The 24,907-nt window shown below is 52.3% G+C and overlaps 1 protein-coding gene and 2 long non-coding RNA genes across 4 annotated transcripts in view; 2 read left to right on the top strand and 1 right to left on the bottom strand.

The window, feature by feature from the left end:
• The window catches only part of RAB7A (RAB7A, member RAS oncogene family), a 70,868-nt gene extending 67,551 nt beyond the window's left edge, over positions 1 to 3,317 (top strand). Inside the window, exon 6 of the mRNA XM_082414034.1 lies at positions 1,878 to 3,317. Within this exon, the coding sequence (XP_082270160.1) occupies positions 1,878 to 1,973 (96 nt within the window). The 3' untranslated portion in view covers positions 1,974 to 3,317. The remainder of the gene's footprint in view (positions 1 to 1,877) is intronic.
• Positions 2,357 to 24,907, bottom strand: LOC309638286. Of its 2 annotated transcripts, XR_014251049.1 has the most exons (3): positions 24,378 to 24,907; positions 14,967 to 16,397; positions 2,357 to 3,271 (listed from the first exon to the last, which is right to left on the bottom strand). It is a non-coding gene; the product is annotated as an uncharacterized lncRNA (long non-coding RNA). The 2 variants fall into 2 exon arrangements; XR_014251050.1 differs by lacking the exon at positions 24,378 to 24,907 and having other exon boundaries at positions 14,967 to 24,371.
• Positions 4,128 to 12,606, top strand: LOC309637896. The gene is made up of 2 exons (XR_014250845.1): positions 4,128 to 4,845; positions 6,197 to 12,606. It is a non-coding gene; the product is annotated as an uncharacterized lncRNA (long non-coding RNA).

The following is a 24,907-nucleotide window of genomic DNA, read 5'->3' as shown; positions in this document are numbered from 1 at the left end:
TGGCAAGTGCCAGTTGAAGACTTTTTGACTCAGCAGCTCTGTTGGGGCCGGTGCGTTGTGGCAGGTCCCAGCATTGTCAGTCGTCTGTAGTGGGCAGGTAAGGGCTGCGGTCGGAGGCAGGGGGCCTGTGGAAGCTGCAGAGGGCGGGGTGGTCCTGCAGCTCCTGGGCGCGGGTTTACAGAAGGCGCGCTTTTCGGCAGTCGGGGCACCTGGCCTGCGGGCTGTACAGGAGTCGCTTTTCACCAGTTCCCTGTTGGCTGGCATCACTGTTGGAGTTTTTCTCTCTGAATATTGCTGTCCTTAGAGCCTCGTTATAGTGACGAGCTGGCATCTCGGGAGTGAGATTGTTAGATTGAAAGGTGTGTGTATTTTTGCGGGCAAGTGCCACCTGGCTTTCCCAGGGACGGTAGTAATCCTTCAGTTCCTGCCAGCACGCTGCGGGCCTCCCCCTGGAGCTCGGCTGACACTCTCCACGGCAGAGCCCATACGCAGCCCTCCCGCGGGACCCCGCAGTGCTCAAGAGCGCTTTTGAATTGAACCTCACTTCACCTGTTACTGCAGTGGTTTTTTTCAATTCCTTTGGCCAATAGAGTATTTTTCAGTTGAGTATCCAGTATTCACATACGTTGGGGTCTGTCCTGGCCGTCTGCGTGCTCCTTGCCTGGACCATCTTGATTTCGCTGCCTCTGCGTCTGACCCCTGATCAGGCAGGCCTCCCCTCACTAATTTTATCTTTTTTCTTGGCTATTTTTGGTTCATTTCATTCCAGGTACAACTTTTTCTTTCCTCACCCTCCCCCCAGATAAGACCTTAATTGAGATTCTGATTGGAATTGCAGTACAACCGTTGTATTAGTCTCTCTGGGTGCCTTAACAAATACCACAGACGGGGTGGCTAAAGCAACAGACTTTTATTTTCTCCCAGTTCTGGAGCCAGAAGTCCATAATCAGGGTGCCAGCAAGTCCGATGTCCGGTGAGGACTCTCTGTTAGACAGAAAGTAGCTAAGTGTGTGGGAAGGGCTGAGGGCGCCACATAGGGTCGGGTGGCTGCCGATGGTAGACTTTCTCCTGGGGGTGGCGGAGTGTCCTGGCATCAGGGCGTCGTGGCGGCTGGCACTTTTGAATATACTGAACAACACGGCACACACACACTGCTGTCTTCAGTAGAGCTTTTTTAAAAAATACGTAGTCCTAGAGGTTGTTACTTTTATAGCAATTGTGAATGGAATGATTTTTCCTAGAGAACTTCTGATGGATAGAACCAGTCCCTGCTTTCCCAAATCCTTGAACAGTTCCTGATGCGCAGCTGCTGAGTGTTTAAGTGACAAATTACTTTTCTGCATCAGGAAGTAGAAAGCTGCTCCTCACTGGAAACATGCTAATCAGCGGAAGTCCCACTGAACTGACCCCAGTCTGTGTCCTGTGATCCCCACAGACAGAGGGATCCGTCCTCGGCTGGGCTCTGCGTGTGCAGATTTGGAGATAAGAAAAGGAAGCTAGACCCTGAGTCCAGGAAGATGAGAGCAGATAGGGGGCTGGAGGAGTGCCCAGGAACCTTGTGGAAATGCCGGCTCAGAGCGGCCAAATCCAGCCCACGGGAGCGTCTGCCTTCTTGTCAGGCGTTGGTAGAAGCCTCCGGAGCAGGCGGTGGCCCCCAGGCTGCCAGGCTGACGTCACACGGAGGGCACGTCAGCCCTGTCCTGCCTGCTCCGTGTCACCTTGCCCCGTCTTCCGCTCACTTGGCCTTGAGCGCCTCTGCCAGGGCCCTCGCTTCACTGCTGGGCCTGCTCCGCGCTCATGCCCCCCATCTGCCCGGGCTGGGCTCGGGAGTCTCCCCGAGCCTGGACTGACCAGCCTGTCTGTCTCTCCCTGCCCAGGAAACGGAGGTGGAGCTGTACAATGAATTCCCTGAGCCCATCAAACTGGACAAGAACGACCGGGCCAAGGCCTCGGCGGAAAGCTGCAGCTGCTGAAGTGGCAGAGAGCAGAGCACAGAGTCCTTCGCGATCCAAGAACACACGTAGGCCTTCCACCATGAGCCCCTCTCCTCTCCACACCAACAGTCATCTCTCACATCCAGCTGCCAAAAGAACCCCCAAACACAGTCTCCCCTGCACACACACACACACCCCTGACACAGACTCACTCCACAGCCCAGGCCTGTGACGGCTCCATCGGGGTCCCTGCGCCAGCCCTCAGATGGCAGCAGGATGGGCCGGCTGCAGAAATCGTTCCGGTTTGGAGTCGGCCTCGGAGGCTGCTTCTTTTTGTCCACTGGAGAGAGAGAACTGTTTACAGTCAACCCGTGTCTAATTAGTTCTGGTTTTTTTAACTGTCTTGTGGTCTTTTTACCCCCCCACCCCCCACCCCCGTGAAGGCTACCACTTGGGAAGGCGGGTGCCCTGCGCTTCATTACAGGCTCACACCCAGTCTGATAAGGCTGAGTTTTGTATGTATCTGTTAATGCTTGTTACTTTTAACTAATCAGACCTTTTTACAGTATCCATTTATTATGTAATGCTTCTTAGAAAAGAATCTTATAGTACATGTTAATATATGCAACCAATTAAAAGTGTATAAATTAGTGTAAGAAATTCTTGGATTACGTGTTTAAGTCCTGTGATGCAGGCGTAGAGATGGAGGGTTGAAGCCTGTCTGGATCGCAGAGTGTTCAGCCACTCAGATTGCAGAAATCCAGCTGGAGGCAGTATTCTGTACAGTAGACACGAGAATCATGTACGCCTGGAGGCAGTATTCTGTACAGTAAACACGAGAATCATGTACGCCTTTTAATCAAAGACTTAGGAGCCAAAAAGCTTTTCATCTCTCCAGGGGGAAAACTGTCTAGTTCCCTTCTGTATCTAAATTTTTCCAAGAGGTTGATTTGCATAATACCATGGTGTGTGCAGTGGAGAAACGGCTGTTTCAGAAATATAAAACTCTGATTTTTCTTTTTTTTCTCTGCTCCACACTTGGAAACTCCCCTATTAGATAAGCATCCACGTACAAGAGGGAAAGGAAAAGGAAAATCCTACCAGACCTGTCCTAGTGACTTTACCTTTGTTCTGGAAGGTGCTCCTTTCGGGGCTGTGGCATCCTTAGGTGAGCAGACCGCCTCTCCTTCTTCCCAGTACAACCCGCCATGCCATCCCCGTGTCCTGGGTGTGGAGCCGGGCAGCTGTGCCCCAGGGCCTGCCCGCAGTGTAGCTTGCTTCTCAGAGCACCTCCCTCTCTCCAGAGGCCTGCATTCTAGGGTGTGGGCCGAGTTCTTCTGTAAAGAGATGAACGTGATGCCAATAAAATGTAACAAGAACAAAGACCGTCTGTCTTCGCCCTGTCTTTTTTCCCTCTTCCAGACTCGGGCTCAGGAGAGACCCTGTTAGCTAATCACTGCCGCTGCTTTTTCTGGGCCCGCAGGCCTCTGAGGCAGAAAGGCCTTCTCCTCTCCAGCCCCGCAGTACCTGTCCCTGGCTTTTGTCTTTTGCATTTTTAATCACAGTATTGGGGGGGGGGGACCCTGCATGGAGAGAGCATTGTCCCTTTAGCGGAGCAACCGCGAGCTGCTGGTGACCCATGGACCACCCACAGCCTGTGAGTGTGACTCGGCCTTTGTGCTGTCTTGTTTTTTGACTGGCGTGGTTGCTAATGCTGTGATGGTCGGCCATCACATAGTTCTGGATTTCTGATTTTTCACAGGACAGGAAGATCTGGCCGCATCAGCCCCATGTTCCAACACAGACAAGCAACAGCCGGGACTGAGTAGATGCCGCCCAGAACCAACTGTGGGAACTAGTCATGCTTCCCGCAGCAGGACAGTGTAGGCTTTGCAGACTTAGCCTTTGGATTCTACTTGGGTCCACTTCTCAAGCCCCTCAGTCGGTGTCTTTCCCCCGCTGCTCTTGGCTCGTACTTGACGTGTGAAAGTACCGTCCTCAGGAGCTCACCACCACAGTGCCGCCGCGGCTAGTGGGGCTCACCCCTTCTGGGGCCCTGCACCCTGGGCTGGGCTTGGTGCGGCTAGCGGGGCTCACCCCTTCTGGGGCCCTGCACCCTGGGCTGGGCTTGGTGCGGCTAGCGGGGCTCACCCCTTCTGGGGCCCTGCACCCTGGGCTGGGCTTGGTGCGGCTAGTGGGGCTCACCCCTTCTGGGGCCCTGCACCCTGGGCTGGGCTTGGTGGCTATGCTGTTTGGCCTCGAGAGGAGCAGCGTCCTTCCCAGCTGGCGGCCCAGTGCTGGGCCGTGCTGTGTGGACCAGGCTGCTGTTCTCAGACCGGGTCCCTCGGGTCCTAACCCTGAACATGACGTGGAAATGGACTTTGACCTCTGACCTCAACCGTGCCCTAAAACTGATGATCTCCCTCACGCTGACCTGCTTTATTTTGAAATGAGCTTGAACGTCACCTTGTGGCCCTGATGCCAACCGTAGCTAGCTGATTCGAAATTTGACTTTCAGCCGACCTTGACTCTGTTCTCACCTTCATCTTGTCACTGACAGTCATCCTAAACATGGTCCCCCTTGAAATGACCTTGAATCTGACCCTCCTCCTGACCCTGTCACATTCCAACTTTGAAGTTAACACTGAACCCTACCTACCATGACAACCTTACTCCAGCCTGAGACTAATTCATGTAATGTCCCGTCAGCCCAATGTCTGGATGACCTTGATCTCACCTTATTTACCTAAACTCTACACATACAGCTACACTTACCTAGATTTGGTTTCTCCACAGTACGAAGTAAGGCTGAGACTGAACTCTGCACTAATACAGCGTCTTTTCCCATAATCCTACTAAGAGTCAGCATCAGCACGTGCTTCTGAGAGAAACAAGTTTGCTCCAGCAAGCAGTAAGATTTGCTCTTGAGGAGAATGGGATCTGGAGTGTTTGCACTAATGCAAATTCTTTTCAGTAACACAGTTAAGTTCGTTTGAATTTGCTGTGCCTCCCGGTAAGAATGTGAATTGCAACGAATATGTGCTGCTGTGTTTACATTCATCTCACTTTGTTCTAACAAGAGGAAGTTACTTTTGAGAAGAATGGGAATGATTTGTTGCACGGATACAAATTCATCTCAGTAGTACTCCTCAGCTTGATCCAAACCCACTGTCGCCCTGTGAATGTGCACTACTGTGCTTGCGTTCAGTTCACTCCAACAAGCTGTAAGGGATCTGGGATCTGGGACTGACTTTGTTGCACTGATGGGACTTCTTATCAAAACCTCTATTCAGATTAGTCCTAATTTCTCCTGCCTCTCAGTAAGAAAGTGCCTTTAGATGAAGGTGTGTTGCATTGCTTCCGTTCATGTTAGTTAACACTAACCAGCAATAAGGTTTTATCTGTGAGAAGAATGCCTGAGGCTGAGCTTGTCTGCACATAGTGCTTTCCAGTAGCACTAGTTAGATGAATGTGCCCTAGAGCTGAATGTAGGTCCGTCACGGTTTACGCTGACCTGCAATGGTTGAGACTAAGTTTGCTTACAGTAATACGGATTCTCCCCATTACCACTAATTAGACTCATCCTAATTGGCTCAAGCTCTCAGCAAGAGCTTGCTGTTGAGGTGAAAGTATATTGCTGAGTATATTCATCTTGTTTCATTAATCCTGACCCAGTCCCTGATTCTCAGCCAGATACACTCCGAGGTTGAACCTCTTGCCTTGTCATGCCCCTAAGATCTTCCTGGACCTCACAGTGATGTTGGCACTTCCTTGCTTCCAAATGACCTGACCACATGATGTCCTAATTTTAGGTTGACTTCCTACTTTGCCTCAAACCAGATGTTTATCTTGAAACTGATCTTGAGCCTGACCCTGATCCAGTCTCTCACCCTATGGATATGTGTTCCTCGTGAATTGCCCTAATTTTTACCTTGTCCTGAACTTGACCCTGTGTCACACTTATGTTACAACCTTGGAATGACCCTCCCGATGCTGCACGTTAACCAAAGCCAGAGCTGAACTGGTCCTTGAATTTGATCATCTTGAAGTTGACCTTGAAATTGACCCTCACCCCTGATCCAGATCATGCTGCCAATGTCTCACATTGAGAAACTGATTTTAACCTTGAACTTCTCAAGTCCAATCTTGTCCTTCATACAGGATGTTCCTGACCATAATCCCCTTGAAGCAACCTTGGGTAAGCTTTCAAATTAACCTGGAACCTGACCTTGATCCAGTGTTCTATGCCTCGCTCTTTTCAGCTTGATCTTGAACTTCACCTTGAACCTGTGCACTGAAAATCACCTGGCCTTAATCCTCCTTGAATTTCAAATAAGCAAGAACTTGACTTCACATTTGAAAGAGACCCTGTACAACTCAACAACAAAAAAAAACCCAGTAGAAAAATGGGCAGAAGACCTTAATAGACATTTCTCCAAAGAAGACATACAGATGGCCTACAAGCACATGAAAAGATGCTCAATATCACTAATTATTAGAGAATGCAAATCAAAACTACAGTGAGGTACCACCTCCTACCAGTCAGAATGGCCATCATTAAGAAGTCTACAGGAATTCCCTGGTGGTCCAGTGGTTAGGACGCCATGCTTCAACTGCAAGGGGAACGGGGGTTCAATCCCTGGTTGGGGAACTAAGATCCTGCATGTGTGGGGGCAAAAAATAAAAAAAAAATTTAAAAAGAGAGCTGTTCTTAAAAAAAAAGTCTACAGATAACAAATGCTGGAGAGGGTGCAGAGAAAAGGGGACCCTCCTGCACTGTTCGTGGGAACGTACGTTGGTGCAGCCACTATGGAGAACAGTATGGAGGTTCTTCAGAAAACTAAAAATCGAACTACCATATGAGCTGGCAATCCCACTCATGGGTGTATGTCCAGAGAAGACTCTAATTCAAAAAGATACACGCACCCCTACATTCATCGCAGCACTGTTTACAATAGCCAAGACATGGAAACAACCTAAATATCCATCGACAAATAAATAGATAAAGAAGATGTGGTACATAAATACACTGGAATACTACTCAGCCATAAAAAAGAACACTCCAAAAAAGAACATTACGGGCCAATATCTTTGAATATAGATGCAAAAATTCTCAACAGAATATTAGCAAACCGAATCCAACAACACATAAAAAAAAGATCATACACCACGATCCCAAGTTTGAATCCAAGTGGGATTTATCCCAAGTTCACAAGGATGGTTCAACATTTGCAAAATCAATGTGATATACCACATTAACAAAAGAAAAGTCAAAAACCAAATGGTCATCTCAATAGATGCAGAAAAAGCATTTGACAAAATTCAGCATCCATTCATGATAAAACCTCTTACCAAACTGGAATAGAGGGAACATATCTCAACATAATAAAAGCCATTTATGACAAACCCACAGCCAATATAATAGTGAAAACCTAAAAGCCTTCCCGCTAAAATCTGAAACAAGGATGCCCACTCTCACCACTTCAGTTCAACATAGTACTGGAAGTTTAGCCACAGCAATCAGACAAGAAAAAGAAAAGGTATCCAAATTGGAAGGGAAGAGGTAAAACTGTCATTATATGCAGATGCTATGATACTATATATAGGAAACCCTGAAGACTCCACACAAAAACTACTAGATCTAGTAAATGAATTCAGCAAAGTAGCAGGATACAAGATTAACATTCAAAAATCAGTTGCAGGGACTTTCCTGGTGGTCCAGTGGTTAAGACTCCACCCTTCGACTGCAGGGGGCATGGGTTCCATCCCTGATTGGGGAAGTTATTCCATGCCACGAGGTGAGGCCAAAAAAACCAAAACAAAACAAAAAAATCAGTTTCATTTCTTTACACTAACAATGAAATATCAGAAAGGGAATGTAAAAAACAACTTTTAAAATAGAACCAAAAAAAAAAAAAATCCTAGGAATAAACCTGACCAAGGAGGTGAAAGACTTACACCCTGAGAACTATGAAACATTAATAAAGGAAATTAAAAAGGATTCAAAGAAATGGAAAGATATCCCATGCTCTTAGATTAGAAGAATATTGTTAAGATGGCGATACTACCCAAAGTAATCTACAGATTTAATGCCATCCCTAACAAAATTCCCAAGACATTTTTCACAGAAACAGAATAAATAATCTAAAAATTTATATGAAACCATGAAAGACCAGGAATTGCCAAACCAATCCTGAGGGAAAAAACAAAGCAGGAGGCATAACTCTGCTATACTTCAAACAATACTACAAAGCTACAGTAATCAAAACAGTGTTGTATTGGTACAAAAACAGACATACGGATCAATGGAACAGAAAATAGAGCCCAGAAATAAACCCACACACCTATGCTCAATTAATCTTTGACAAAGGAGGCAAGAATATACAATGGAAAAAGTCTCTTCAGCAAGTAGGTGTTGGGAAGGTTGGACAGCTGCATGTAAATCAGTGAAGTTAGAATACTCCCTCACACCACACACAAAAATAAACTCAAGATGGCTTAAAGACTTAAACATAAGACATGACACCATAAAACTCCTAGAAGAGATCTTATTACTGTAGGCAAAACATTCTCTGATGGGACTTCCCTGGTGGCGCAGTGGTTAAGAATCCGCCTGCCAATGCAGGGGACACGGGTTCGAGCCCTGGTCCGGGAAGATCCCACAGGCCATGGAGCACCTAAGCCTGTGCGCCACAATTACTGAGCCTGAGCTCTAGAGCCTGCAAGCCACAACTACAGAGCCCACATGCCACAACTACTGTAGCCCGCGTGCCTAGAGACTGTGCTCCGCAGCAAGAGAAGCCACTGCAACGAGAAGCCTGCGCACCGCAATGAAGAGTAGCCCTCGCTTGCCTCAACTAGAGAAAGCCTGTGCGCAGGAACGAAGACCCAATGCAGCTAAAAATAAATAAAATTAATTAAAAAAAAATTAAGGATCTCAAATATGCACTTGCTCTCCTCATCACCCCCCACTAGGCTGCAGTCCTGCACGTATTCTTTGGTCCACTTCCCCTACACACATCCCACCAGTATTTCTGTTTCCCCCCCGCAGCGTACAGAATCTTAGTTCCCCGATCAAGGATCGGACCTGCACCCCCTGCACTGGAAAGGTAAGTCGTAACCACTGGACCACCAGGGAAGTCCCCCATCAGTATTTTGAAATTGGAAAACACCAGGCAAAGTCCAGCTTTCCACCTGCTCCTATGGATCACAAACTGAGGACCCACCACGCTGCACACTTGCCTTCTCCCCGTGTGTGTCACTTGCACGGGCTGGCCAAGAAGCGTGTGACTGGCATCTGGTGCTGCCGGAGCCCTGGTGTGTGGCGGAACGAGAGCTGGCGGGGCTGCTCTGCCAGGCGGGCTCACGCTCCCGAGTTTCCTGACGTCTGGGGAGAAGCGAGCTCGCTGGCGGGAGTCCTGCTTCAGTTGGCGCTGCAGGGCTAGAGCCGCCCTTGTCGCTGGGCACTCACCATTTTGCCGGAGCTCCAGGGAAAAGAGCCAGCGCTGGAAGTCTGTTACCACTTAGGGTCTAGTCTAGCTCATGGGCGAACCGTGAGTCCCTACATTAGGCCAGAGGGGAGGAAGGGTAAGGGCTGTAATAAACCCCTCGCTTTAGGGGAGGAAAGGCCAACTGGCTGAAGTGGGGTCTGCACGTGTATCTGTTCCTTCTACTTGGAGAAGCCAGCATGGCTGTCAGTTCAGAAAAGCACGCTGGGGCCTTCCCTGGCGGTCCAGTGGTTAAGACTTCCTCTTCCAATGCAGGGGATGCGGGTTCGATCCCTGGTGGGGGAGCTAAGATCCCACATGCCACACAGCCAAAAAACCAAAACATAAGACAGAAGCAATATTGTACCAGATTCAATAAAGACTTTTAAAAAATGGTCCACATCAAAAAAAAAACAAAACAAAAACTTAAAAAAAAAAAAAAAAAGGACCCTGGCTCTCTCTCCAGTCAGCCCTCCACGCCTGGAAAGGACTGTTTGGGGGCTGTCTTGTCCAGGAGTTGTGGAAGGACAGGGAAACTGCCTGCCATCCCCCATTTCTGGCCCTGGGATAGGATCGTCCAGCTCTGAGATCAACTCAGGTTACCCTGGGGATCATCAAAATCCTCTCAGGTCATTGATTATCTGGCTATTCTCGCTGTAAAAACAGAAATTGCTAAAGCATATTAAAAGGATTATACACTATGTCCAAGTGGAATTTATTCCTAGAATGCAAGGATGATTCAACATACGAAAGTCTATCGATACACGACATTTATAAGATGAAGACAAAAAAACATGATCTCAACTGATGCAGAGAAAGCATTTGAAAAAATTCAACTAGAAAGTTTCTGCAAAGGAAGCCATGGACACAATGAAAAGACAACCTGCTGAATGGGATAAAATATTTGCAAATCATATAGCTGATAAGGGCTTAATATCCAAAATATATTTTAAAATTCATACAACTCAAAAGCAAAAGAACAAACAATCCAATTGAAAAACGGGCAAAGGATCTGAAGAGACATTTTTCCAAAGGAGACACACGGATGGCCAACGGGGACGTGAAAAGATGCTCAACATCACTAATCATCAGGGAAACCAGTCAAGACCACGATGAGATATCACCTCACACCTGTCAGAATGGCTATTTATCAAAGACAAGAAGTAACAAGTGTTGGTGATGATGTGGAGAAAAGGGAACCCTTGTCACTGTTGGTGGGAGTGGAAGAGAGGATGCAGGTTCCTCAAGAAATGAAAGACAGAATGATGCACCGCACGTTAGTGGGGAACCTGGTGCTGAACCGTCTGTAGACGAGCTGCTTCTGGGTCGGGCCTCGAACGCGGCAGAGCAGCTCCCTCGCCACGATCTACTGAAAGTCAGCCCTCGACACAGGGGTTTGTGAAAAAGTAAAACAAACAAATAAGTAAATTAAAAAAACAGAACTATCAACCCATCCAGCAATTCCACTGCTCAGTATTTATCTGAAGGAAGTGAAAACACAACTCGAAAGACAGCTGCACCCTCACGGTCACCGCAGCACTAGTCACAACGGTCACGACATGGAAACAACCTGGGTGTCCATCCACAGACAAACGGATAAAGAAGATGCGGCACGCGGATGCAATGGACTCTTACTCAGCCATAAGAAACGAAGGAAATCCCGACATTTATGACATCGTGGATGGACTTGAGGGCATCAGGCTAAGCGAAGTAAGAGGAAGACAAATACTGTGTGATCTCCTTGATATGTGGAATCTAAAAATAAATAAATAAGCCAAACCCACGGACACAGAGAACAGACTGGAGGTTGCCAGAGCTGGCCGGGGGGTGTGGGTGAAATGGGTCAAGAGGGCCAGGCGTCCGGTTACAACGTTGGTCCTGGGAATGTAACGTTCGGGATGGCGACCAGGGTTCATCATACTCGACTGCATATTTCAAAGTTGCTGAAACAAGCTGTCTTACCTGACGCGCGGCAAGCCACAAGCTGAGATGCCGGCCGAGGTCGGCAAGCCGAGCGAGGAGACAGGAGAACAAACGCCCCGGCAGGCTCGGGGCCCGGGTGGTTTCGGGAGAAGGAATAAGGAAGCAGGGCGGCGTCTGCGCGTGGGGTGCGTGGAGAAAAGCGATGGAAGAAGGGTGTGAGCGGGGGGAAGTAGAACGCCGGCCTCTGCAGGTTCCAAAGGCCGCCCCGGGGACACCTGCGCAGGCCCAGTTGGAGCGCCGGCGGTCCTAACCAGTTTCAACCGGCTCAGCTCCAACCGGGTGCAGCTGACTCTGGGCTTCCGGACACTGTTAGGCTGCGTGGAGGACACGCAGGTCTTTTTGTAGCAACAATTAAAACCGCCTTGATGAGTCAAGGCAGGTTACAGGTGAAATGGATTTAACTAAGCAGCCCCTGCAGTTTCACTAAGAGTCTAGTCCTTAAAAGTTCTCATCAGAAGAAAAAAAAAATTTTGTAACGATGTATGGTGACGGATTTGACTACACTTACTGTGGTGATCATTTCACAATATATACAAACAGCGGTACACCTGAAACTAATATCATGGTATGTGTCAATTATATCCCAGTGTTTAAAACTTCAACACCTTTTTGTGATACAAACACTGAGCAAACTAGCAATAGGAGGAAACTGCCTCAACATAATAAAAGCCACATAAGAAAACCCGACAGTCAACATCATACTCAGCGGTTAAAGACTGAAAGCCTTTGCCCTAAGATGAGGAACAAGACAAGGAGGTCCCCTTCCATCACCACATTCCACAGCGCACTGGCAGTTCTATCCAGAACAATTAGGGCAGAAAAACAGATAAAAGGCCTCCAAATTGGAAAGGAAGATATAAAAGTATCTTTGTTCACAGATGGCACAGTCTTATATGTAGAAAACCCTGAAAAGGGGCTTGCCTGGTGGCGCAGTGGTTGAGAATCTGCCTGCCAATGCAGGGGACACGGGTTCGAGCCCTGGTCTGGGAAGATCCCACATGCCGCGGAGCAACTGGGCCCATGAGCCACAGCTACTGAGCCTGCACGTCTGGAGCCTGTGCTCTGCAACAAGAGAGGCCGCGATAGTGAGAGGCCCGCACAGCGCGATGAAGAGTGGCCCCCGCTTGCCGCAACTGGAGAAAGCCCTTGCACAGAAACAAAGACCCAACACAGCCATAAAATAAAAATAAATAAATAAATAAGTAAATATGGTTAAGAAAAATATATTTAAAAAAAATACTAGATGCTTAAAGTTAAATTTAAAAAAAAAACCCTGAAGAGTCCACAATATAATTAGAGATGATAAACTACTTCAGCAACATCGCAGAATACAAAAATGAACACACAAAAATCAGCTGCATTTCTATATGCTAACAAGAAACAATCCAAAAAAAATTAGGAAAATAATTCCATTTACGATAGCATCAAAAATAATAAAATATTAGGAATAAATTTAACCAGGTAGGTGAAAGACTTGTACGCTGAAAAGTACAAAGCAATGCTGATAGAAATTAAAGACCTAAATAAATGGAAGGATACTGTGTTCATGGATTGGAAGGTTAATAACTGTTAAGATGACAAATAACTTCCTGATTCAAAACTTAATACAAAACCACTGTAATCGAGACAGTGAGGCACTGGCATAAAAACAGACATATACACCAATGGAATAGAACAGAGCACTTGGAAATGGTATATATAAATGGTCTGTTAATTTTCAACGAGGGTGCCAAGACCATTCAATGGGGAAAGAATAGTCTTCAACAAATTGTACTGGGGAAACTGGATAGCCACACGAAAGAATGAAGTTGGACCCTTACCTTAACACATATACAAAAATTAACTGGAAATGGATCAAAGGTCTAACTGTTGTAGCTAAAACTATAAAACCCTTAGAAGAAAACACAGGGGAAATTTCAAGACACTGGATTTGACAATGACTTCTTAGATATGACAGCAAAAGCACAGGAAAGAAGAAATAGGTAAGTTGAACTTCATCAAAATTAAGGACTTTTTTGCAGCAAAAGTTAATATCCGAACATATAAAGAACTTCTACAACTCAGTAACAAAAAAACAGGGCAATTTAAAAAATGGTCAAAAGACTTGGATATCTGTCCAAAGAAGATACACCAGTGGCCAATAAGAACATGAAAAGATGCTCAATGTCACTAGTCATTTGGGAAATGCAAATCAAAGCCACCTTACACCCAGTAGTATGGCTATTATTCAAAGCAAAACAAAAGGGACTTCCCTGGTGGCGCAGTGGTTAAGAATCTGCCTGCCAATGTAGGGGACACGGGTTCAAGTCCTGGTCCAGGAAGATCCCACATGCCCTGGAGCAACTAAGCCTGTGCGCCACAACTACTGAGCCTGTGCTCTAGAGCCCGCGAGCCACAACTACTGAAGCAAATAGCAAGTATAGCAAGTTCACAGCAGCATTATTTGCGATAGCTATAAGGTGGAAACAACCCAAGTGTCCATCAACAGATGATGGGTAAACAAAATGTGGTTTATATACGTATAACGGAATAATATTCAGCCACAAAAAAGGAACAAATTCTGAATAATGCTGCAACATGGATGAACCTTGAAGCCATTTTGCTGAGTAAAATAAGCCTGACATAGAAAAATAAATATTGTATGACTTCACTTAGATGGAGCTAGAATAGGAAAATTCCTATCAACTGAAAATAGAATAGATGTGGGCAGTGGGGGAATGGAGAGTTACTCTTTGGTTGGTACTGAGTTTCTGTTAGGAATGATGGAAAAGTTCTGGACATAAACAGTGGTGATGGTTGCACAACATTGTGAACAGATGTCATGACACTGAATTGTATACTTAAAAATGGTTAAAATGGTAAAAAGTTTGTTATGTGCATCTCATTTTTGTTTTTAAAAAAAGGGAAAAAAGGAAACTGCCGAGCTAAAAAAGTCAAAGGCAATTAGTGTCTGCAGCTCACGAAACCTGAAAAGAAGGCTCAGCCTCACAGAACCCCAGGTGCCCCTGCCTCTGCCCGCAAACAACCTCCATCCTCTGTGATGTCCCTGCGAGGGTTGCCCTTTCAGCAGCAGCGCCCGTGCATGGGCAAAGCCACACCGCACACAAGACAGCTGTGCCAGCTTGACTTCTGCTGCCACTCCCTGGTGTATATAGAGAACAGGACCTTCTTCCAAGGTGTGGGAAGGCACAGTGGGGTGGGGCTATTTCTTTGGCCATCAAGCTCTAAAAGAGCCAGTGGGCAAGGCCTGCCAGCCTCACTACCTGAAGGAGGTGGAAACGGAGGGGGCCAAAGAACAGGCACCCTTCCCTCCCCTGAGAAAGGCCCCAGACTCAGATTGCCCCCCCCCCTTGGAGTGGCTCTCACCCACCCAGCATCCCGGAAGCTGGGAAGCCTGCCCCTGGACCACGGGGAGCCCCAGGGCTCACCTCCTCCCGCTGGGGGCAGGGCAGCGTTTCCACTGCCCCGAGGCAGGCATTCTTTCTCTGGTAATGCCCTAGAATCCCCATCAATTATACCCCAATAAAACTGGAAGAAAAAAATCCCCATGCCTGGGCCCTACCTTTGGCACTTTGGATTTCACTGTCCTGGGAGAAGGCGCTGGTGTTTTTTAAAGCTCACCAGGTGATCTGAGTGTGCAGCCAGGTTAAGAACCACTCTTCTGGATTGTGACCAATCAGCAGAGGCCGTGGCCCAAGGCTCCTTAGGGAACTAGGAAAGGAGCCGGCGTCACCGTGGTCATCGTGTTCCAGTGTCCGTGGTCCTGCGAGATGACGGGCTGGCAGCAGACAAGTATTAGAGGGCGGAGCAGTTGGTTTCTATTTCTGTTGTATATGTTTCTGGAAAGGGGAAGAGAGAAACCCCCTTCCCTTCTCAGTCAAGGCCTGAAGCCCGAGGAACTACCGTCACACGCCCCTCACTGTGCGCAGGAACCGTCCGCCTGGGAAGTCACACCTGGATCTGGAGGAGCCCAGGGCTGACCGCTGGAGCCCCAGAGCAGAGCGCGGGCTTGCGCACAAACGCACGTTGCTGGTTAGCGCATAAGCCGTCCGGAAAGGGGCCAGGAACTAGGTGCAGATTTTCAGGGCTGAGGTTGGGAATCTCAGCGCCGGGGCGGATGCTGCCGGAAGCTGCCTTGGAAGCCAGGCTGTTGCGCTGCTCTTCCCACCCTGACCTCTAGGTTCAAGGGGTGGGAGGGGCTTTTGAGAAAGTCGGCTCCCAAGTCTGGGGCCAAACTCAAAGCGGGAAGAGAGCACCGTGCGGCTGGCCTGGGACCTGGTGCTGAGAGGCGCAGAGACCCCCGCCTCCCTCTCCATCTCCTTCCAGACTGGCTGCAGGATCAGTTTGGTAAAGAATCTTTGGGCAGCCCTTGCTCCTCAGGGAGCAGGTGAGGGAGGTGGGCCAGGCAGGGTCCCGCCCTGAGGAGCCCCCAGCTGGCCAGTAACACGGAGGGATCTCTGGGGCTCAGGCACATGCAAAGAAGAGCGTCCAGGGGGTCTGCTCACAGCAGGCTTAAGTGGCGTTTTCATAAGATCATGGGCAGACAGGGCTGAATCTGTGCTGAAGTCCAGGCAGGCCAACCCTGAGCTGCAGACGTGCCTTGTTTTACTTCTTACAATTTTTTCTTTAATCTAAATTTTTAAATTTTTTTATTTATTTATTTTTGGCAGCGTTGGGTCTTTGTTGCTGCGCGTGGGCTTCCTAGGAGTTGTGGCGAGCGGGGGCTACTCTTCGTTGTGGTGTGCGGCCTTCTCATTGTGCTGGCTTCTCTTGCCGTGGAGCACGGGATCTAGGCGCGCGAGCTTCAGTAGTTGCAGCACGAGGGCTCAGTAGTTGTGGCTCGTGGGCTCTAGAGTGCAGGCTCAGTAGTTGTGGCACACGGGCTTAGTTGCTCTGCGGCATGTGGGATCTTCCCGGACCAGGGCTCAAACCCGTGTCCCCTGCATTGGCAGGCAGATTCTTAACCACTGCGCCACCAGGGAAGCCCTTTGATCTGAATTTTGAATAATGTTTAAAGAACAAAACAAGAGATTATATACTAAAAAATACCGTTTTGCCACTTCTCTTCAGAGTATTTTGCAGCCCGGGGCCTGCCTTCTACCTGGCATAGCAGCGGGGGCTGGGCTCATTGACCCCTTATGGGCCCACCGTGCCCCCCAGGTCACCAGTCCCTCGCAAACCATCTCATTCATTGATATTTTCTGCCTGGCCAGGTAGGCCTGTAAGTCTGTGAACCCTGGGACAGATAAAATTAATGCTTTTGTCTTCTGTTTTGGTTTGGACTTTTGTTTTTTTGTTTCCTGGGACAAAATTTTAATAGAAAAGCATCCCAGACAGGTGGACAAGAAAGGCACAGAGGTGTGCAGTGTGGTGGTTCCACGTGAGGATAGATCTCTGGTGGTTTACCATCAGGCAAATCTGCGAAGCTCTGGTCCCCAGTGTCCGGTGTCACCACAGGGGCTGGTGGTGTGGATTCCTGACATACAAAGGCCAGCAGGTGCCGACTGTACAGGCCTTGAAGGCAGCATCAGGAGTGGCCAGTGAGGACCAGTTAAAAGGTCACTCTGGAAGCCAGCTCTAGTGGTTGGTGCAGTGGCAGGTCAGGTGTGCACCAGCTGTCACTTGGCCATATCCCGGGAGAAGTCAGCTTTCAGGTTAGCCAGTCCTCTACTGGGGCTGTGGACACCTAAAAATCTGTGCAGGGTGCGGGTCTTGGGAGGAAACCAGCAGTTGGTCTCCTTGGCAGGCGTAGATGTGGCCTAAGCTGTTCTCTGAGCCTACCAGGCAGAGGTCAAAGACCGAGGTCAGCTTTGCAGAGCTTCTGCCATAGCCTGGCTGGGATCTGTGGGGGCAAGTGGTCCCCACAGCGGGACGCCTTCCCTCGTGGCTGCCCGGCGGCGTCGGGGGGAGCCTTGCAGCGTCCTTCACAGACCCTCATCTCAGAGCCTCCTCCAGTGCAGCCCCGCAGGGAGTGACCAGAGGGATCTGTGCCCAGGGGACGAAGTCCTGGGGTCTGGCCTCGGCGCCACCCCAGGGGAACCTTAGCAAGGCCTCAGGAGGACCTGTGGCAGGAAAGCTCCAGTGCAGGTCCTGGACCAGCAACAGCACCCAAGGGTCCAAGCTCTCCAGGCTTTGGCTCAATTCCTTTTCCCAAACCTGTCCCAGCATCGACCCTTTGTTAAACGAGAGGACTCCCCCGCCCCTCCCTGGGCCTGTCGAGGAGGGGGTCTGGGGGTCCGCGTGTTGACATGCGTCTCCAAGCTTTAGGATCCGCGCGTCTGGTCCCCGGAGCCGCGCAGCCGGTGGGCTGTTGGGAGGCGGGCGCGCGGTCTCCATGGAGACGGGGCGGGGCGCGCGCCCAACGCCCGCCGCCGGCCGAGCGCAGTTGAGCGCAGTTACCCGCCCGGCCGTCCAGCCGCACCGGCGGGGCGGGAGGGAGGCGGGCGCGGAAGGGCCGGGGATGCGGGTGAGACCACGCGGCGCGCCCCTGAAGCCCGGAGGGGACTTGGGCAGCCGAAAACGCAGAGGCTGGGCGCCTGCTCCCGCTCCCCCTGGCGCAGAGACGAGCTTCCTTTCCGAGCATCCCGGGGACCTTTTCCGTTCAGTCCCCTCCACAGCGATTGACCCCAGATTGACCCGGCCGTGGTCGTTGCTTACCCTAGGGGTGAAGACTGTCCTTCCCGAGAACTGTCCCCGCTCCCCACACAGAAAGCTGCCCCAAGCTCTCCCGTTTGAAATGCTAGTTCCTCCAGTGGAGCAAACTGCTCACTCGTCGAAGGCCTAGGGTAGGGGGGAGGGCAGGGGAAGGTGCTGTCTTGGCCCTAACCCCCAGGGTCTCCGGACGCGCAGGTTAATACCTTGGGCAGAAAAAACGGGCTGAATCTCTGTACTCCCTGTGAGGGCCCTTTCTCATTCACTTATTCAAACAAATGTTTACTGAGCATCTACCATATGCTAAGTACAGAGAATTCGGTGACCCACACACCCGACGAGCTGACTCCAGGTGGAGAGGAGAGACTAGGCTATAAATGCAAAGGCTCAAGTAGTGATAAGTGCTTTAAAGAAAAACTTGTCAAAGTGATGGTGAAAGATGGGGGTGGGTGGCCCTACTTCAGACGGGGTGTTTAGGGAAGGCTCCCCTGAGGTGTTATTCACCTGACTGGCAACAAGGAATAGGGCCTGAGAGTCCAAGGAGGAGGGGACAGCAGCACAAAGACACCGCATGGGGTGGGCCGGCTGTCCAGGGCAGGGACAGGAAGGCAGGCCGCATAAGGCCGTGGAGAGACGTTTGTATTTTATTTTAAGTGTGATGGGAAGCCGCCCGCGTGTTTGAGGGGTGGGCAGGATCTGATGGGGTCCAATGGGGGCTTTGAGAAAACCTTGGCCTCTGTGAAGATCTGGCAACAGGGAGATCCACTCTGAGGCTTTCTCAATCTTCTGGGGCAGATGGTGCCTAACAGGCAGGTCCAGAGTGAGCTTAGATGCCTGAAGAGTGCTTGGGCCTCCTCCGGCTGCCCTTCTGCTGTTCCCTGGCTCCGGGGCCTGGCCCGGATGGAAAGATTCTGCACCCAGACAAGGCTGGAGCTTGGCGAACACCTGTCCTCATCCTGGGACCTAGCCTTGGCCTTGCTGTCCCTCCCCCGCCCCTGGCTAACTGGACAGATGAAGGGTCAGGAAGGGCAAGAGCGCTGCGCTGGGAATCAGAGTTGGAGCGCAACCCAATGGCACCGTGTGAGCCCTGCCTCCTCTCTGGACCTCAGCTTCTTCACGTAAGATGGGGACAGGGCAGACAGGACGACAAGACAGGGTCTAAGGGTCCTTCCCACATCGACGGTCCCAAAGCGTTCAAGAATTAATATCGGATTAGAGGGAAATAAAGTAAGGGAACTCATTTTTGGAGAGCCGTTTATGTCAAGCTCTAGACTAGGTGTTGGTCTGGTGGCTTTTGTTTCCCCCTTTCACAAATATAATTCTGAGTCCTGACGGACCTAACTCCTGAGTTTGGAGCTAGATTCCTTTCTAGATTCTCATCATTCAATGCTACACAAGACAGACAAGGTCTTGGGGGTGGGGGACAGATGCTAAAATAAAAGATACTTTAGCTACAGAAAACTTATGAGAAAAGGAATCAGGATGACAGGACTGAAGGAGCTGATGGAAATCAAACCAGGGGTGGGAAGTGGGCTCCGGGAGGGAGGCCGCGGGGAGGGCAGGGGCGCCAGGATATAAAGTTGAAGAGGTCAGCAGGCCCAAGTGCTGCAGGCCAGTCGGGGAGTCCTGGAGGGTCCTGAGCGGGGAGGGCGGGGGCCCGGGCTGGGGGGTGGCAGCCCCCCCGGACAACGGCAGTTAGGGAGCAGAGTCGCAGCCTCTCAGGGCAGCTGTGAATTGTTCTTGACCAGGAGAGAATGTCGGGATCGCCAGTCACACTGACATGAGCGTCTGCGAGCCTCGTAGGCCCCGCGGGCTCTCGGGCTCGGCCCTGGGACCGCGCAGACTCGCACTGGGACGGGAAGCCCGCCAGGGTTTGACTGCCATCTCATTCATTCCACGAATATTTATTGAGGACCTACTACGTGCCAGGCCTCGTGCAGCATGGGTTGACCAGGTCCCTGCTCTCCTGGGGGTGGCAGGCATGAGAAAGCGATAGGTGGTGTAAGACCAAGTGCTAGAAAGTGGGGTGGGGGGGGCCGCCTTGAAATGAGGTAAACAGCAAATGCTCTGCCATCTCTTCCTGGCCAGGGGTCACCGGGGACCTTACCCAGTCTCTCCTGGGTCCCGGTTTTCCGCCGCAGGCAGAAACGCAGCCCCGGCCGCACAGGATGGGTGGATGCCCGGCGCCTGGGCCCAGGCTGCTCTCGCCCCCTTTAGGGCTTTGCGGGTCCCCCCGCCCCGGCCCCCGCAGGAGTGTCTCCACAGCTGAGGCTGCTTGTAAGAAAGGAGATAAAGCCATGATTCCCTTGTCGGCGCCTCTGCCCCGCAGGGCGACGGTGGAAGACGGTTTCTTTGTCTGTCGGGTTTTGTCCTGGTCGCCAGGGCCCCTCCCCAAATGGTCTCTCTATCGCAAACCCGCCCGGGCTCCTCGGGCCTCAAACCCCGGGGCTTCTGGAGAAGAGATGTCAAGCTCTACCACAGCCCAAGGCTGGAAGACAAGTCTGGCCTCGCCCACTGGGCCGGCTCCCTCCCCGGGGGCACTGGAACGGGCAGCCTGGGTTCCAGGAAACCCCTGCCCCGCAGACAGGGGGGCCGGGAGCCCGCGTCTCCTGGGCCAGGAGAGTCGCCGGCTCCCCTGTCCTTGAAACAAGGGCCCAAACGCCCCCCAACTCCACTGCTCCCCCCAGGCCTGGCCCTGCCAGGCAGAGACCCCCGCAGGGGAGGCCCCTGGGGAGGCTGGGCTGGGCCGAGGCCGAAAGGAAGAAGGGCAGGGGAAGGTGGGGAGGGCAGAGCCAGGCTGTGAGGGGGGCAGGATGCCACGTCCCTTCACGCCCCCAAAGGCTGGTGGCCACGGCCCAGAAGAGACGGGGTGTCGGGAAGCCCTGAGGAGGCGGCCAGGTCACGGGGGCTGGGGGGATGGCGGTGCCTGAAGTGGGGTGGGGAGGTGGGGACACACACAGGCCAGGCTGGGGGGAGTCACAGAAGCCGGGATGGGCGCTCACGGGGGACGCGGGTGCGGGGAGGAGGGGGCGCTCGGAGGGCTGCACGGTCGGGGGGCAGCAAGGCTTAACTCGATTTGTAACAGTGAATCTGGCGGCTAGTTCTGGGCTCGTGAACAAAGGACAGTCACAGAAACACCTTAGTAACAGCCCCGCCTGCCCCGCAGGAGGACACGACCAGACGGCTGGCGCTGCAGCCATTCAGGACAGGCCACCTGGACGCGGACCCGGTGTCCAGAGTCAGCGACACGCAGCCCTGTGCGCGCACAGCTCGCGAGCTGGGGGCAAGGGCGGGAGCTTTGCTTTCACTTCTCATCCTTATACTCCCGTTGGGTTTTATACCACAAATAACTTCACCAAGAAAAAACTACCCAGCACTTAAAGAAATGAAAGGAGAGAAAAGTAAAAATCCTGGAGGAGGTCCCCAGCTCGGGCAGGAGCGGCAGAAGGAGGTGGTGGGACCCCTCCTGGAGCCGAGCCACTGTTCACGCCCCAGGGTACGGGCTCCAGTCTCCACGCCGCGCCTCTGATCAGCACTGCAGGCCTGTCTCTAGGTTGGGGTCCTTACTCGAAACCCACGTTCCTCAGTCCCCCGGAGGGGGGCCTCCCTCACCGTGACCCTGACACACAGCGCTAGGCGGTGGCAGGTTCCGCCGGGGTCTGGCTCCTTCCACACTGAGTAGCACCTAAGTCCCTTCTTGACAAACTGCACGTTAAGGACAGCAGCACCTTGGGGGCGTCTGCAGCGGGGGACCCTGCGGGGAAGCAGAGGTGGTGGGCAGCCGGGGCCCCCGGGGACAGGACAGGACGCGGTGGCAGCTCAGTCCCCCGTTCCACCTCCTCTAAGCGTCAGCATCAACTCGTCCGCTCCTTTGATCTCAGCCTCCCGCCTGGCGGTCCCGCCCCCGCCCCGCCGCTGGCCCTGGGGGTGAGGGGCCAGAGGCCCTCACCACATCCCCATTCAGGGCTTCACAATACACATTTGCATCTTAAAGGCAACCTCCCCACAGTCTCGTCTGGTGAATTCCCCTTTGTCTCCCCTTAAATACTGAAAAGCACTTAATGCCTCTTATTTACATTTTAAACCCCAAACTGGGCCCAGCCCAGGCTAAGGCTGGAGCCAACCTCTCAGTTTAAAGCACCTTCTGGGGAGACAGACCCTTTGGCCTCTTAACTGTTACCCTAGCAGCCCGGCCAGAGCCGACTGGGCCTTTCCTACAGCAGGCTGGAGACCCCACAGCCCTCTGGGCCTCCCTGCCCGGGACTCCTGCCCAGGCTGTCAGAAACACTCCGAGGTGGAGGTGCCTCTGTTTGCCCTTTTGTGCGTGTACCCCTTATACAGATGGCAACACTGAGCCCGCCCGGGACCCAGGCAGGTGGGTCACACAGGGAGTTTGGGGGAGGGGAGCTCCTGACTCCCAGAGTCCACCTTCCTGCTGCTGCCTCACCAAGCAGGGTGTGCCCGGGGCTGTGGGCCGGCAAGGAGCAAGGCAGGCCCAGCTACGCTCTCGGAGCCCCCCCAGAAATAGGCAAAACAGGGTCAGATGATCGTAAGTGCTATGAAGAAAATAAAGCAGAGTAACGAGACAGGAATCCCAGAGAGGCGTCTTGGCCCGGCTGGCCTGGAGGCTGCACTGAATGGGTTCTGGGTGAAAGGAGCTAGCCACACAGCAGGTGCGGAGGCCCCAAGGTGGGAGCCCCTGGTGCGTGGGAGGAACAAAAAGGCCGGAGAGGGAGGGCGGCAAGCGCGGCGGCTGGGGGAGAAGTGCACGCAGGCACCTATGGGTTGGGGGACAGGGGAGAGGGAAGAAGAGATGAGGAGGGGCCCATGCTTTCTGCAAGTCTGGGGAGGAGCAAGATTGCAAGAGAAAATGGGGAGTTTTTGTTTCAGCGATGACACCGAAGAGACGCTTTTTAGACGTCCCAGGGGAGGCCGCAGGCAGTTCGTGGCCGCCTGTTAAGTCGGGAGAGAGACAGAAATGGGCGCCACCAATGTATGGGTGGTGTTTGGAGCCCCAGGACTGGAGAAGCCTGCCTAGGGAGAGTGGACCCGCCCAGAATATGCACCCCCAGCCCTGGGGAAGGGGTGGCCCTCTCCGCCAGGCCCTGGCCAATTCCAGGTGCTCCTTTTCCCGTATTTTGGCATTTTCCCATTGGCCACGTGAGGCCTTCCCCACCTGTGATGTCCTTAGAAGGATGGCAGGGGGCTACCCAGGAGCGTTTGGTTCGAGAGGCATCCCTTAAGGCCTAGAGTCCTGGAGAACTGGATAAAGCTACTAACTGCCACCCAGGCCTCACTTGTATAATGAGGTCACTGGCAGGAAATCACCTCCCTGCCCACTCCCAAAGCCTAGGATTAGTCTCCCTGAGCCCTGGGCCCCAGGCAGCAACCCCCTCTGTGCAGGCCAAGGAGCCCACCAGGGCCGGTATGGACTCTCGAGCCTTGTCTGCTGCGTCCTCCCTGTGGTCTGGGCCACACTGCCCTGCCTGCGTGTGTCCATTCTCTGCTTTGATTCCTTCTCTCCTCCAGTTACGGCAAGAGAGCCTCCCAGCACCCCTCACTGAACTGTTACTCAGGCCCCACACCCTCTGCCCACTCCCCCCAACCCACCCCGGTCAAATCTTCCGATCTTTTAAAGGGAAATCTGAAATGTGGACTGCATTTTTACTGAAATCGCCTGATTTTTTAAATCCTGCAACTAATTTAGGTTTTAGTAAAACACCAGACGAAACAGGCAGGGTCCAGGCAGAGGGTATCAGAAGCCGGCTCTGAGGATCAACCAGTTTCCTGAGGGAGCTGCACTGGACAGACCAGCCCTTCTTGAAACTCTCTCCTCCTCGGCTTCCAGGACACCAGCCACGCCTGGCCCTCCCTTCCTCTCTGACCGGTCTTCCTCTGTCTCCAATGGGCAGCCTCCCTCTCCGGCCAGCCCCACGTCCTTCCTTCCCTTCCGATGACCCGGGGAGACAGCCCTCACCCCGCCTGCTACTGCAACCAGCTCCAAATTCGCATTTCCAGCGACCTGCCCCCCTCCACGGCGACGGCTGGGCAGGCTTCGGTCAGGGGTCCTTCGGGGGTATCACCCTCTGCTCTCCCTTTGACCTTTCAGAGACCCAAGCTGGAGCCCCTCTTGGCAGTCAGCCGGGTGCCTTGGGCCAGCTCTCGTGGGCGCCCCTGCCCCACTCCACCTCAGTGTGCCCGGGTCCTCCCAGGAGGGCCACCACGCCCACCCCCAGCACACCCACCCTCTGCGCACTCCCGGGGCTTCTGCTCCCAGGCAGACCCCTCGGGGGCACGGGGTCTACACCTCGCTGCTTCTCACCCTGCATCTTCGAAACCTGAGGTCTTTGCTCAAGCCATGCGGTATCTGCAAGCTCCTTGCCACTGCTCCCCATTCCTCCCAGGGCTCAGCTCTCACAGACCCGTGTGTCCCCGCCCCGCTCCCCCCCTCCCCCAGTTAGGAACTTCGGATGGTGTTTCATCACCTGGGCTGGGCTCGCTAAGCAGCCCTCCTCCCTGAGAGAGGGGCTTGGCCTTCTCTGCAGGAGCCCGGGCTGAGATCCATCCTCCCTCTCCTACGGGCTGTACTCTCTGCCCCCTTTTGTGGCTCAAGCCCCTGACCCCCGCAAACACCCCACCAGCCTCAATTTCCTTCTCCCCTGGGGCTTATTCCCCAGCTTGTCAGAAAGCAAATGGGGGCCGGACAAGCGCTGTGACGGGGGAAGCACAGACCGCTCAGGGGGCCTGCTGGGTCAGAAGGCCCGAAACGCGCCCCGCTTTTTTGGCTCTCACGGCCTGCAGCTCTCTTCACCCCTGGAGCTCAAGTCCAACCCCCCCCCCCGTCCCACCCCC

Source organism: Balaenoptera physalus (genome assembly GCF_965194825.1).
Source record: "Balaenoptera physalus genome assembly, chromosome: 11".
Lineage (NCBI taxonomy): Eukaryota > Metazoa > Chordata > Mammalia > Artiodactyla > Balaenopteridae > Balaenoptera > Balaenoptera physalus.
The sequence above is the reverse complement of the archived record's forward strand: the minus strand, read 5'-3'. Positions and strand labels throughout refer to the sequence as shown.